Source organism: Rhinolophus hipposideros, assembly GCF_964194185.1.
Source record: "Rhinolophus hipposideros genome assembly, chromosome: 4".
Taxonomy (NCBI): Eukaryota; Metazoa; Chordata; class Mammalia; order Chiroptera; family Rhinolophidae; genus Rhinolophus; species Rhinolophus hipposideros.
The window spans coordinates 2,024,137-2,039,912 of NC_138050.1; the positions used below are offsets into that span (position 1 = coordinate 2,024,137).

Below are 15,776 nucleotides of genomic sequence, written 5' to 3' on the forward strand. Positions count from 1 at the left end.
CCTAGGCTAAAGGCCATGTCTTCCTTGGTCCAGACTCCTGAACACAGACATGACGGAACGCAGCCGGGGTGACATGGACCACATCACATGTGCGACACAGTGCTCAGTATAGATGGGGGAGCATGGAGCTATGTTTATAGGTCCCCACTCGGCATTTATTTTTCCAATTAATTTCTTTACAACCACCACATTTCTACTAAGTTTAACTTCTACTGTCCCCCAAGTCAGAGGGAGAAGGTAGATTTTGTTGATGGAGGAAAAGGGAAGGAAGGCTTAACGGACCTAATTAAGTAATGATGTCACAAGCAGTCACAGAGCCAAGGAATTTAAAGGTGCAGAGAACTTCAGAAACCACCTAGATCCTACAGCATTTACCTGGTTGCTCCAAAGACATGGCTGTCGTGATCAAGACTGGGATGGGAACTGTGCCCCCACCTCCTGTTCCCAGACTGGTGCTGCTTCTATACTAATGTGAAACTAAAGGTTGGAACTGCCACATGCTGTAAGACCATCTTACTTCTCATGGTACTTCCTGAAATTGTGAATGTTACAGTATAATACCGTAAAACCTCATTAGTATGGGCATCTATGATAACTTATCCAACTTGAACTTGTTTGTAAATCAATTAACAGAAAAGAGTATGGTTATTGAATAACTAAAATCCGCCAACATCATTGAAGAACTAAAATCCGCCAACATTACAAACACTCAATTACATGTCAGACTGACCTCTACAAAATTAATTAAAATGAGTGACGTTTTACTGTGTATAAAACAAACAAACAGATCGAGGATGTGTCTGGGCTGTTTCAAACTGTTTCCAGAAGCCCATGTACTAACCCAGAATCCTGAGGTGACAGGAAACACTCACCATGGCCAGCGCTCCCCTCTCTCTTGCTGCGGGAACCCCCACTGCCATCTCTGCTAGACTTTATGCGCTGGAACAAGAAGAAGAGGAATTTAAAAGAATGCTTGCTATTCCTTTAAAGTTGAATATAACTTGATTTTTAAGTGAACATTACTGTGTGATGCTGAGAACTTACTGCCCCTACTTTCCGACACACTGGGTTAGAGTTGGTTCTACAGGAAGGAAGACTGAGCTGTTAGTTCAAAGCTGGGGCTCAAGGCCAGTGCACCTCACTGCAGCTGCACTCACAATGCACAGTGCAGTGCGACCTCTGCGTATGGCCATCCTAAAAATCAAATACCTTTTCAGGCCTGCAACAAAGCAGATGTGAAGCTCAGGCCTTCAACACAGCGGTTTAAGGAGAAGCAGGGAGTGTACAAAGGGCTGTCCTACTCTGTGATGGCTGGACCCAAACTGTTTCGGGGGGGGGGGGTAACGCAACTGGCTTTTGATTCAACTTCTCCAATCAAGGCAATATAAAAAATTTCACAAAGTGCCCAGTCTGTTCAAAGCGTACTTTCTTCAATACAAACTCACCCTTAAAACACAAGAAGTATCTCCAAACTGTGACATTAGTAGATTTCCTTTTCCATTTTGTTGTTTTTTTGTGTTTTGCCTAAGTGTTAGAATTTTTGTATAAACACTGAAACTGCCTCCGATCATGCATTCTCATACGTAAATGGTAGTGAGTGATAAAATGTAGTTAGTGAAGAGATACAGACTGCTTTTGATAAATATTTACTGTACAAATGAATTGAAACTTCTCAACATAAGTTGATATCTTATTTAGATCTTCCATAATATAAACATAATTTCAGTTAATTCAAAAGACAAATTATTTACTCTCTCAACCTTGACAACTCCCCAAATATTTGTAAATCACCTTGACAACTCCCCAAATATTTATAAATTAATAACCCGGATGAGGTTATTGACATTGTGGTCTGATAGAAAGAAGAAAAGAGTTGGAAAAAAAATGGCGGTGTGAGGTGAGCCTCTGTAGCGCTCCCCTGGAATTTACAACGAATCGAACAACAATAACTCCACAAAGGACTCCCTGCACAGCAGACAGGCAAGACGAAGAGGCCGACTACTGAATTCACCTCCAGGTGGGTGAATCGCGTGAGCGGGGGAGGAGGGAGAGGAGAAGTGCGGAGACGGAGCCGCGTGGGCGCAGGACACAGACCTAGTTCAGTGCTCGGAGCCCGCTGCTCCCGGATCTTCCGCAGCTGCGGGAGAGGGAAAGACTCGGACTGCTAGGGCTCCGCTTACGGCCCACAGGGCTGAGGGGGCAGCATATAGCACGGCTGAACCCAACGCTCACGGCAGCAAAGACTGAGGGAAGAAGGCTGAAATCGGTGGTTTAAGCCCTCACTGCCGAGCGGAGAACGGAAGCCTTAGGCACAGAGACTCCCTACCCTCCAGAGCTCGCCCCGCCCCCACCTGCCCGGTACTAGAAGCGATAAAGTAGCAGTGTCGGATCAAAGGACAGAATATTTGCTGCTCTGAGAACTGTGGACTGCAGACACAGATTCGCAGCTCAACTAGTTCTGGCAAAGGGGAGGGAGCTGTGGAAGCAGGACTGGCTGTGGTGGTGGTCGCCGCCATTGCTCTGGGCCACCTCTCACAACTGACCCCGCCCCTGGCCTCACCTATCTGGGCGGATCCCTGCGGGAGTAAACAGAACTGCTGAAACATACCGGCTCTGAATCTGGTGCAGAAAGAGCCTTGGAACTCCAAAACCTCTTCGCATACCTATCAACCTGTTGCAGAAGCTACTCCTGTAGATGTCTAGGAAGAGAAATAGTAAATCAGTGATTGCCATGAATAACCAAGGCAACAAGATAGCTCAGAAAGAAAGTGAAAAGTCTCCAGAAAAGGAACTTAGAGATATGGACCTTTGTGATTTAAATGACAGAGAATTCAAGATTGCAATTCTGAAAAAACTGAACGAGATGCAAGAAAACACAGAAAGGCAGTTTAATGAACTCAGAAACACAATCAAAGAACACCATGAGCATTTTACAAAAGATATTGAAATCTTGAAAAAGAACCAAATGGAATTTCTGGAGATTAAGAACTCAATAGAAGAAATTAACAATAAAATATCCAGCTTAGGTAGTAGAGTTGACCAGATGGAGGAAAGAATCAGTGACATCGAAGATAGGAACCTGGAATTTACACAGATGGAAGAAGAAAGAGACTTGAGACTTAAAAGAAATGAAAGAACTCTATAAGAACTTTCTGACTCCATCAGAAAGAGGAATATAAGAATAATGGGCATACCAGAAGGAGAAGAAAGAGGGAAGAGAACAGAGAATATATTCAAACAAATCGTCGATGAGAACTTCCCAAACTTGTGGAAAGAACTGGATCCTCGAATCCAAGAAGCAAATAGAACACCTAATTACCTCAATCCCAACAGGCCTTCACCAAGGCACATTGTATTGAAGATGTCTAAAATCAATGACAAAGAAAGAATCCTCAAGGCAGCCAGGGAAAAGAAGACGGTAACTTACAAAAAAAAGCCCATTAGATTATCATCAGATTTTTCAGCAGAAACTCTACAAGCTAGGAAGGAATGGAACCAAATATTCAAACTATTGAAAGAGAGAAATCATGAGCCAAGAATAATATATCCAGCAAAGATCTCCTTTAGATATGAAGGAGGAATAAAGACCTTTCCAGACATCCAGAAGCTGAGGGAATTTTCTAATAATGACCTGCACTACAAGAAATACTAAAGGAGGCTATCAGACCACCATCAACAGGGACAACTTGTGGCAACCGAAACATAAAAAGGGGTAGCATAAAGGCCTGAACATGGAATATGGGAATAGAGAAAGTAAGCGTACTGAAGAAACTGGAATACTCTAAATATCAAACTTTCTTTTACATAAACTCAAGGGTAACCACTCAAAAAACATCCAAATCTGAAATATGTACTGTAATAAAAGAAGAAACAGAGGGAAACATCATAGAATACCACCACACAGAAATAACAGACAACAACAAAAAGGCAAAGAAACAATGGAGACACAGCCTTACCAGAAAACTAAAGACAGAATGACAGGAAATCCTCACATATCAATAATCACCCTAAATGTAAATGGACTGAACTCACCAATAAAGAGACACAGAGTAGCAGATTGGATCAAAAAACTAAACCCAACCATATGCTGCCTACAAGAGACACATCTCAGCTACAAGGACAAGCATAGACTCAAAGTGAAAGGGTGGAAATTGACACTCCAAGCAAATGGTACCCAGAGAAAATCAGGTGTAGCCATAATGATATCAGATGAAACAGACTTTAGGTTGAAAAAGATAACAAGAGACAAAGATGGACAACATCCATTTGTGATTAAAACACTTAATAAAATAGGTATAGAAGGAAAATACCTTAACTTAATAAAGGCCATATATGACGAGCCCTCAGGTAATCTCATAATTAATGGTGAAAAATTGAAGCCCTTTTTTCTTCGTTCAGGAACACGACAGGGCTGTCCGCTATCACCTCTGCTTTTCAAAATAGTGTTGGAAGTCCTCGCCAGAGCTATCAGGCAAGAGAAAGAAATAAAAGGCATCCAAATTGGGAATGAAGAAGTTAAATTGTCACTCTTTGCAGATGACATGATGCTATATATAGAAAACCCTAAAGACTCCACCAAAAAGCTATTAGAAACAATCAATGAATACAGTAAAGCTGCTGGCTACAAAATCAACGTACAAAAGTCCACTGCTTTCCTATATACCAACAATGAAATCTCAGAAAAAGAGATAGAAAAAACAATTCCTTTTGCAATTGCAGCAAAAAGAATAAAATACCTAGGAATAAACTTAACCAAGGATGTGAAGGATTTATATGCTGAAAACTATAAGACATTTTTGAAAGAAACTGAAGAAGACACAAAGAAATGGAAAGACATTCCGTGCTCATGGATTGGAAGAATCAACATAGTTAAAATGGCCATATTACCCAAAGCCATATACAGATTTAATGCAATCCCCATTAAAATCCCAATGGCATTTTTTAAAGAAATAGAACAAAAAATCATCAGATTTGTTTGGAACCACAAAAGACCCCGAATAGCCAAAGCAATATTAAAAAAAAAAGAACAATACTGGAGGTATCACACTCCCTGATTTTTCCTTGTACTACAGGGCTACAATAATCAAAACAGCTTGGTATTGGCGGAAAAACAGACACATAGACCAATGGAATAGAATTGAGAACCCAGAAATAAAACCACATAAATATGGACAGATAATTTTTGACAAAGAAGCTAAAAACATACAATGGAGGAAAGACAGCCTCTTCAATAAATGGTGCTGGCAGAATTGGATAGCTACGTGCAAAAGAATGAAACTGGACTGCTATCTGTCACCATGTACCAAAATTAATTCAAAATGGATCAAAGACTTAAGCATAAGACCTGACACAATAAACTGCATTGAAGAAAACATAGGTACTAAACTTATGGACCTTGGGTTCAAAGAGCATTTTATGAATTTGACTCCAAAGGCAATGGAAGTAAAAACTAAAATAAACAAATGGGATTATATGAAACTGAAAAGCTTCTGCACAGCAAAAGAAACTATTGACAAAATAATGAGGCAACCAACTGAATGGGAGAAGATTTTCGCAAACAGTTCCTCTGATAAGGGGCTAATATCCAAAATATACAAGGAACTCATGAAACTCAACAACAAAAAAACAAACAACCCAATTGAAAAATGGACAGAGGACCTGAAGAGACATTTCTCCAAAGAGGATATACAAATGGCAAATAGACATATGAAAAAATGCTCAACATCGCTAATCATCAGAGAAATGCAAATGAAAACCACAATGAGATATCACCTCACCCTAGTCAGAATGGCTATCATCAAGAAGACAAATAGCAACAAGTGTTGGAGAGGCTGTGGAGAAAAAGGAACCCTCATACACTGTTGGTGGGAATGCAGACTGGTGCAGCCGCTATGGAAGGCAGTGTGGAGGTTCCTCAAGAAATTACAAATAGAATTACCATATGACCCAGCAATCGCTCTCCTGGGTATCTACCCCAAAAATATAAAAGTATTTCTCTATAGAGACACGTGTACGCCAATGTTCATTGCAGCTTTGTTTACGGTGGCCAAGACATGGAAACAACCAAAATGTCCTTCGATAGATGAATGGATAAAGAAGTTGTGGTACATATACACAATGGAATACTATTCGGCGTTAAGGAAAGATGATATAGGAGCATTTGTGACAAGATGGATGGATCTTGAGAGTATAATGCTAAGTGAAATAAGTCAGACAGAAAAAGCAGAGAACCCTATAATTTCACTGATATGTGGTATATAAACCAAAAAGAACAAGACAAACAAATGAGAAACAAAAACTCATAGACACAGACAATAATTTAGTGGTTACCAGAGGGTAAGGGGGTGGGGGGTGGGTGATGAGGGTAAAGGGGTCAAATATATGGTGATGGAAGGAGAACTGACTCTGGGTGGTGAACACACAATGGGATTTATAGACGATGTAATACAGAATTGTACACCTGAAATCTATGTAAATTCACTAACAATTGTCACCCCAATAAATTTAATAAAAAAAAAATAAAAAAGAAAGAAGAAAAATTTCTCTTCAATAATTCAAGGCTCGTTTCTATAAAATGAAACTCTACTAAAACATAGGACTTTCAAATATAGGTAAACATGCTCAAGTTTTTTCTGTTAAAAAGAAAAAGAAACCTCCCTTGAAAACCCATCTCTCCCTTTGTCTTCATAAATGAAGAAAATCTAAAAATTAAGAACAAAACAAAAACTTAAACATCTATAATCATTTTATTCCAAAACCTGGTTTCTACCTGTCCAGATTAATCATCACCAGCATATTGAAAAAAGTGCCAAAATACTGACGCTTTTAAACACGAGTGCCCTTACAGGTGGACATTTTTCTGACCCAATGTGAGCACACACTGCTCAAGGAACCAGTTAGGATAAAGCAATGTCGGAAGGCGAACGTTTGTGACCACTGCACTCTTGACCTGGCCCATCTGTTCCTTGCCCTCATCCAGAACGTTCCAACATCTTGGGTCTCATCCATCTCCCCCATCAATCCTTCTGAGTCCTTAATTCTTCCAGCCTGGAACCACCCTCCCACTCTGAGTACACCCACATCAGAACCCCCAAGGCCCTGGTTTGGCTTCCTGTCTTTCTGCTGCACTCGCCAAGAGAAACCTAAAGCCTGGTTGATTCAATGACTTCCCTTCTCCCTCTTGCTCACCCAGGCGGCTGTGCCCTCCTGGGGACAAGTCACGTCAGCATGTGATGGTGTCACCTCCCAGCTGCTGCCCGCAGCTGGCTCAGGGTCACCTAGCCCCGGCCCCATGCGAGCCAGCCTCACTTCAAGCACCCGACTTAATCAGATGCCTGCCTGTCCCCACGCAGGTATGCTGGGGCCTCACTCCAGGAGCTCCCTGCATCTCCTCTCCCAGCGGGGCGCTCCCCACACTGGTGTCCTTGTCCCTCACCCTCTCCTGTGGGAAGAGAATGTGGTTTTCCATCGTCGTCCCATGAACACTGTTTGCCTCTGAAAGGCAGTGAATTCAGCACAATGGACCTTGTGAATCGACAGCTACAGGAGCTGTGGCAAGGATCTCCTGGGAAGCTTACAGAAATGGCCATGCCAAAAGGAAACCCAAAACATTCATCAAAACATTACTTTAGAAGGCTCCAAATTCAAAGAAGCATGAACTGTCAAGGGCTCAGTTCACTCACACCCCTCACACCATCTGAATGGTTGAGTTTCTTCCACGGCAGACGCAAAGGCAGACACTTGAGGCGCTGGGGCGTGGAGCTGGCAGCAGCCCGGGAGCAGGCCTGCCCTGCAGGCCAGCGGTGGGACATAACGCAGGCCTACGTGGGGCCCCTAGGACTAAGGAGACCAGGTGAGGGACGAGCACAAAGGGAACAGGACAGGGCCGTCAATCAAGGAGGCAGCTCAGCCTCACAGAGGGGTTTGAGCCCCACACATGGAGGGGCAGTGCTGGACTGATGACAAGCGTGCGGGAGGTGAGGGAAAGGCCAAGAGGTAAGCCAGTGCAGACCTTTAGCAGGTTGGAAAGAAAATGACAGCAAGTGGAGCGGACCCCAGATTTTGCAGGGCCCGAGCTTTGCTTGAGAAAGAACATAAAACTATGAAAATAAAATAGGCAATACAATAAAAAATATTGATAGGGGCCAGTACAAACGGGGGCCAGAAGCTTAAGCTCCACCCTCTGCAGTCTGTGCACTGCCATGGTGGCTGGTGTCGTCCCCAGGCACGCAGGGCAGACGGCTTGCTGTGGCTCTCTGGCCACTGAACCCAGGCTCCTGGAGGACCCTGCCTCACATGACACAGCTGATACAGGTCCCACTTTAGACCTAGCACATTCCAGGCATGCTAACTGTTTGTTACAGTCACACTACTGTTGTCATGTGGTGGGTGCGGGTGTCAAACAGGAGGGATGCTCGTTCACCTTCTCAGAGTCTTAACACTTCATAAAGTTCACGGGAATTCACGCTCACTTTGGAGCGCCGTGCAGCAAGGCCTGAGGGCAGGTGAGACAGACCACACTGACGTAATAACTGACAAAAATGGTTCTCATCACAACTAGACTAAAATATGAGGGGAGCAGCCACACACGGAAAACAGAACAAAAAGTGACAGAGATGGAAAGCTCTCCATGTTATTTTGTTAAATGTGGGGGGAAAGCCAGTTATAAAACAGTACTTTTGTAAAAATTCAATTTTTGAAACAAAGTCCCACTGAAAAATACACATAATCGGTCTATGCTTGTAGATCTTTGAAACGCCTGGGAAGATACATCCAAAACGTTGACAGTGACTTCAGAGTATTAGGATGGGATATTCCACTTCTTTCTTTATACATTTTTGAGTTAAAATATTACTTATGAAAATAACCTACCTGAATTTTTAAAAGAACATTTACTTTTTTAACAATATGGGAAAAAGATGGCATTCCTATTCTGAAAAAAATGATACCATTCCATTTTGGAAAAAAAAATGAGAGAGGATACAGAGAAGAGCAAAGTAGGTACAAAGGAAATAATGGGACAAATGAGATAAACAAGCGTTGGGAGCAAGAAACATTTTCCCTTTATACCAGCATCCATCTGAACACATTCCCACAAGTGGTCTGCACTCCTCTACTGTTGGTGTCTCCTCATCCATCACGTAGAGCAGGACCACTCGGCGTGGGCCCAAAACATACCAGCCCACGCACCGTCGGCAGCCCTGCCCCAAATGTGGTGAGACAGAGCTCCAGGGCGAGGGTTGATAAAGCTCTCGCTTTCCAAGTACATGATCATTTTCCTAGTGATGTCAATGACAGATCAGGACAAAAATTAATGTCACCACAGACAGTTTGAGAAGTACTCATCTAAACACCACCTCCACTTTCCAGCTAATGAGAACAAGGCCCACAAAGGATAAATGTCCCTTCCAGGTCACAGAGCGGGGCAGTGATCAAGCTGCTCAAGCTGGGAGAGAAGGACAGGGTCCCGCCCACCATACTTGCTTTTATTCTGTAAGACAGAGTTTTGTCCAAAAGAATTGGGAGCAGTTACTTGTTATCTAGTTATGGATTCTTAAGAAGATTGGCCCTGACTTCAAATTCAAGAGAGAACAGAACTTAAGACGCTTCTTTGTGACTCCAACTCCAGGGTCCAGGGACATGGCTACAGCTTCCTGCCAGCAGACCTCTAAGCACACCTCTCCCCAGGGTTTCCACACCAAACTGCAAACGCCAGCGCCTCCGCATGACCTGAGCCCTCGCAGGCCACACGCCTCTGACCTGCGTGACAGAGATGCTGGTGTTCACCTCAGGCTCCTGTGCTACCAGCCCCGTGAGCATGGGGCCAACTCACACCTCCGCGTATTCCTTCCACAGCGCACAGCAGACAGTTGTAATGCTTCCTGACAGCAGGAGTGAGGGCTGGTACAAGGCAGTGCAGAACGCAGGACGTCCATGTCCTTGAACAAAGGAAGTGCCTGGGACTCTTTACCCTGGGTGTGCACCCAATGCCCAAATTACAAAGGGTTTCATATTGACGATATATTTTTTCTGCAGCATTTTTGTTAAACTTTGTAAATGTGATAGTACATACAATGTGCAAGACATTCTTAAAACTTTCATTACATACATGAACTTGTAAAATTTTGCATTTTTTCTGTAAGTCAGTTTTAAAGCTATACCTTTATGCGATCTTACTACTGAATCTTTTCCTTTTAAGAAATATAACCAAAAGGGTTTCTGCTCTAATAGATTGTATACTTATTTTCACGGTTTTTTTTTTTTTTTTGGTAATAACTCGAAGTTTGAGGATAAATACCAACTACATTTTATATTAATTTTGAATGTCACATATTTTGTGAAATTTGGACAAAAGAAAACATTTCTTGAAATTGGATGCTGATTTCTTTTGGGGGGAGAATAGCAAATGTAGGACAGAATTTATCTATGTGAGTATTTTAGAAATTTTATTTAGAAAATGAATGATTAATACCCTTCCATTTTTGGACTAGCAATTAAAACTTCCTGTATTTTGTAAATTATTTCCTTACCCATTTTTTTCTTTTTTCTTTTTTTTGCCCCCTAATACTTTTCTTTTGCTCTCTAATCCTCTTTGGAATCTTGGCTGATATTTTTCTCTTTTCATATTTACCATACTCAGTCTTCAATTCCTGCTCTTCTCATTTTGCTCTTCTGCAGACATACAGTCAAGTTTGATGGAAAGGCAAAACATCTCTTGAAAGCAGCACTGCCCCAGGTCTCCCTCCCAGTGTCCACAGTGACTCTTGCCTGGAGTGGCTTCATGTGGCACAGTGCACACGTATATGCAGGCTTGCTTGCTTCTCACTCGGAATGTGGTCCCCAAATGTGAAGGAGAGAAGAGTCTTCTGTTCCATCAGAGCTCCAGAAGATGACAGGTTTCCCTGAGAAATCACTCCATATGAACAAACTTGTAGCTTCAACACCTTAAAGCAGGGGTGTCCAAACTGTGGCCTGCGGGCCAACTGCGGCCCATGATCCATTGTTAATTGTCTCGCAGCAAATTCCAAAAATATATTTAGTTTACTTAAATAAACCAGGTGAGGCAATACGTACTTCACCTCGAGTGAGTGGCCCGGCTGTTTGTGTATTTTACCACATATGGCCCTTGGTGAAAAACGTTGAAAAAAGTTTGGATACCCCTGGGTTAGAGGCTCAGGGAGACACATTATCCTGAACCACATTAACCTAAATCAATCTTTCTTTCTTAGGTCTACATAAATCCTTTTCCATTTTTAAACTTTTTTTTTTGAAATCCATGGCCTGATTTATTTTGTCTACTTTCCCCCTAAAATCAGATTTCACATCCTCAGCTGGCATTTCATCATTTGTAAGGTGACACTATGGAACCATAAACTGTGCATTAGCACTTTTCAGACTTGAGTGAATATGAAAATTACCAAGAGAACTCGTTTAGAAAACTCATACACAAGTTCTTGGACTCCACACACAGAAGTTTAATTCTGGGACATGGCTTGGGTTCGTCCGGGGTGGGGCCCAAGCGTCTATAATCCTAAGACGTGCCAGGAGACTGTGAAGCTCTGCTGGCCCACAGGCCACACCTGATAGCACTGTTTTGAGACCCTAACTCTTAACCAAATTATGGTGAGCTGATGACAAGGTGCATTTTCACCTAATTCATGGTACGAGTTACCAGCTTGCTGGTAACAAGTAAGAACTGTGTACATCTGAAAATGATTACTCGCACTGCCCTCTGCCTCTACTGCTATTCCTGAGTGTTAGAAGCCTGGGCTTGATCCAGGTCTGTCCCCACGGGCTGTGTGACCTGCAGAGTTTCTTTGCCATGATGAGGTTCAGTCTTCTCCCCAGTAAAACCCAGTACTAACCCCACCACACCACAGCAGAGGACTACTGCAATAATCACCGTGTGTACTCACATGAAGTGCTCAGAACAGCGCCTGCACTTACATGCAAGCAGTAATGTCAGCCATTGTCAGTCACGTCTAGTTAAGCAGGTGCACTAAAGTGGAATTAAAGGGAAAACTAGCCAGAAACATGAAGACTGCTGACCGCATTCAGGAGGTTATCAGGCTCTTTCCTTCTGTCCCTTCCTGCCGCCAAAGTGCTGCCACTGTCAGCACCTTCCACAGGGAAGAAAAGGGTAACAACGGGACGTCAACCCTGCATCCTCTTAGCAGCTCCAGGTAAAGGCTCACTGGGATTACCTGCGACACCCCTGGTTTTACTCATACGAATGTTTCACAAGACTTCTCATTCAGCCACATGAAAGAGCTCCCCCACAAATAATCACAGAAGCCAGCAGTGCTTCAGCAAGAGACACCCCAAAATTTGATATATAAAGTTACCAACTATAGAAAAGACACTTGATTGTCTAACAAAGTGGAAATATTTGAAGAAATAAAAATACATCGGTACAGCAAGGATCATGTAGGCATTACCAATGATTTATGAAGAAATTCTAATTACATAGAAAAAATGTTAAGTCTGTATTGGGACGGATTCTAAACAAGAAACACAGCAAAGTAACAAGAAATTTGAAGTTCAAACTTAGAAAAGGAGAGCATCTTAATTCAGAAGTTCCTTTATTATATCTTGTGTTGTAACTAGTAGAGTTTTCTGCGTCCCACAAGCCAGGAGTGCCCTGCCTCATGGGCTCACAATCTAAGGAGACAAATGGACATGGATGTGACAATTACTGAGAACTTGGCTCTCAGATTTATGAGATTCGTTCTCTTTACCCTCTTTTCTTCTTCCTAGGGCCTTTCTTCTCCACTAACTTTCCCCCTCCATTTTGTGTTTATAAGCAAAACATAAGAGATAAAACATCAGGAAAACGTTTCACTGATGTAAGATGTAATGAGAAGGACTGAAGAATAATAAGAAAATTGATTTCAAGGAAATTGAAAAGACAGTGCTTTGTGGACAAGGACTGTGACTCTAACGCTAAAGATTAAGGAATAACAATGTTGGAAGGAAAGATATTAAGGAGAAGCTATGACAAAAGAGGACACCTAAATGACATCGGGTTTACACAGATTCCAATGAGACTAGTGGTAACATGCCACATGCCACCCAGAAGCACTGCTCACGCACAGGAGACATTACTAATTTGGGTGAATAGGTAAGATAAACACTGCATAATCTGAATGTGTCAGTTCTTAAGCCATTGGGGAATTATTTGCCTACATACAATATAAGGATTAGAGGTCAGGTCTATGAGAGAAATAGGCAAAAGTTGACAATATTCAATGAATATATCAATATTTTGATGGAAGGGGAACAAAGTGGCTGAGTAATAATTAGAAAGAAAAAGCAGTTTCAATGCCATTCATAGATCCATTTATAATAGTAAATTCAGTAGTCCATATGAATATTAGTCCACAGTAGTCAGTCAGATGAAAAAAAAGAATTTAACACCATAGACAGAAAGAAATAAAGTGGAAAGGGCAGAGGAAGCAAATGTAAAGGTGAGGTCTTGTAATGATCAAAGAGAGAGGATGGTATCAATAATAGCCCAACTAAAACACCACTCTGTAAATGGGAAAATTAAGTGGTCAACTACAAGAAAACTGTGTGTCAGTCATTCTGAATCTCTGTAAAGGGGAAATATTATGGCCTTTGCCCTTCAAGTTCATTTCCCAGGAGTCCCTGGGAAAGCTTGAATTCAGATCCCTGTGAACCAGCTGTGAGGAAATCCCCAAGGATTGTTCAGAAAGATCAACACTGGACATCTACTAAAGCAGAGGGGGCGATGCTCATACCAATTTTTCTGTTTACGATTATAAGTCGCAATAAGTGTATCACATACAATTCACAATTTCTATTAGTTTTGTGTTCACTGTTGAATAATTTACTTAGAGTACTGATGCTTAAACTTATGAAGTCTTAAAGAATTTAACTCTTTTCATAGAATCCATGATTCTATACTAGGTAACTTCACATACACATAACAACGAATCTTGAGTTCTAAAGGATGTTTTATATATATATATATATATATATGTATATATATATATATATATATAATACATATATATTAAGTTGGTGCAAAAGTAATTGCAGTTTAAAAGGTTAAAAATAACTGCAAAAACCACAATTACTTTGCATCAACCTAATATTTATATATAAATAATACCGTGAGTGCCAAAAAAATGTATACAAGTGGACACTTTAGTCAACATTGCTCATGCAGTAGTTCGCCGTAATCAGAAGTGTCTGGATGCTGATGGGAACCACTTTGAGCACCTCTTGCAATTGCAGAAATCAAATGTGACTTGTATTCATCTTTTATTATTGGTATACATTGAGTATTACAATTTTAATACAATTTTTCTTTCTTAAAATGTGTATACATTTTTTGGCACCCTCTGTATATACTATCTTTCAATTCTTCTTAATTCTTCTTAATGAAACAAATTTAATAGTGATTATGATAACAATTATGATGATTTGAACTTCCATTTATACCTGTTTATATTTTAAAAGCTTTCTCATGGGTTACATAATTTAATTAGCAATTGGTATATGATATTAAATTGGTCTTCATAGCAGGTTTTAACTATATACCCCTAGCATGGCATTTCAATACCAACTTGATAACTTAAGGATTTTTGAGGTAAAAATCTATGTCATGATACTTTAAAAAAGACTAAACAATCAGATCACATCTTCAAATCAAAAACAAGAAAACCACATTTAAAAAGCAAATATGGAATTTAGATTTAATTACCCAAGATAATTAAATTCTTGAAATAGTCTAAGCTAAAAGAATATATTTTCTATGAACGGCAGACACTGAAACATAGTGCTAAACTTTTAAATATTCTAGGCTCACACTTAGAAGAAATTATTCTTTTAAATAAATAAAAATAAGAACAGTTATTCTACATACTGTATGGAACACAGAAATAAACTTAAAATGCTTCCATGTATATTAATATGATTCTCAGAGCCATGCTCTACTATAGAATAAAAAAGTACTATGTTGTATACAAGTAATTGCCTTTTAGTTTCCATGGGCCATAGTTCTCTCCAATTAAAATTAAGTTTATAAGTTAACCTATTCATTAAGTCTAAAAGTTAAAACTATAACATAAAAAATTATTTTGTATTGTGGACAATTACAATTATTTGTCTATTAGTACTATCCACTAAAGGCTACCCTGAATCTATTGCACTTTCTCCTATTTATTGTTAACTTGCTTTTGACAGAATTTTATCCTAAAACTAGGATGTTAGTTATTCTTTTTCCTTTTATGCCAGATCAGAAAAAGCTTTCCACTTCATTTTACTGACAGAAGTCCTGACATTTCACAGCTGAGCTACAGAAGGCTGATATTTTGGAAATTAACAGATAGTACGTTTGACCCATATGCGATACCTGTTCCCTTATTTCTTTCATTTTTTCCAATCTCTTGAGTTTTGTTGCATACTCTTGAACTTCTTTTAACCCAATATCTGTGCAGAGACGAACCAAGAAACGCAGACCTAAAGTGTGAAGAACATATTCAGAAAAGTATTTGTGCATAATGTTTAAAGTACAACAAATCAATAACCTCTCTCTTCAGGGACAAAGGTAGGAACGATGCTCACTGATCACTGATAGTGTTTGTTTCACTCCTGAAAACGACTACGGCTTGTAATCTCCTGCCCGGGGAGGACAGACATCCTAGTAAGCGTTTCAAGGGACTCATCTACTGCCCAGCCCACATGAGAGACCACACCACCTGTAATCAGAGCCCTTCCCATATTCTTTATCTCCGTGTCTGCTTTTCCTC

General features: G+C 40.7%; 1 protein-coding gene across 13 annotated transcripts in view; it reads right to left on the reverse strand.

The window, feature by feature from the left end:
- The window catches only part of IFT88 (intraflagellar transport 88), a 95,340-nt gene that overhangs the window by 16,356 nt on the left and 63,208 nt on the right, over nucleotides 1–15,776 (reverse strand). For 8 of the 13 annotated variants that reach the window (XM_081047075.1, XM_081047077.1, XM_081047073.1 and 5 more), the window contains 2 exons: nucleotides 15,380–15,486; nucleotides 873–939 (listed from right to left, as the gene is read on the reverse strand). In XM_081047075.1, coding sequence (XP_080903201.1) covers nucleotides 873–939; nucleotides 15,380–15,486 — 174 coding nt within the window. Of the gene's footprint in view, nucleotides 1–872; nucleotides 940–4,411; nucleotides 4,465–15,379; nucleotides 15,487–15,776 lie in introns of those variants that run through there. The other 5 variants (XR_013993257.1, XR_013993259.1, XR_013993258.1 and 2 more) reach the window with 3 other exon arrangements.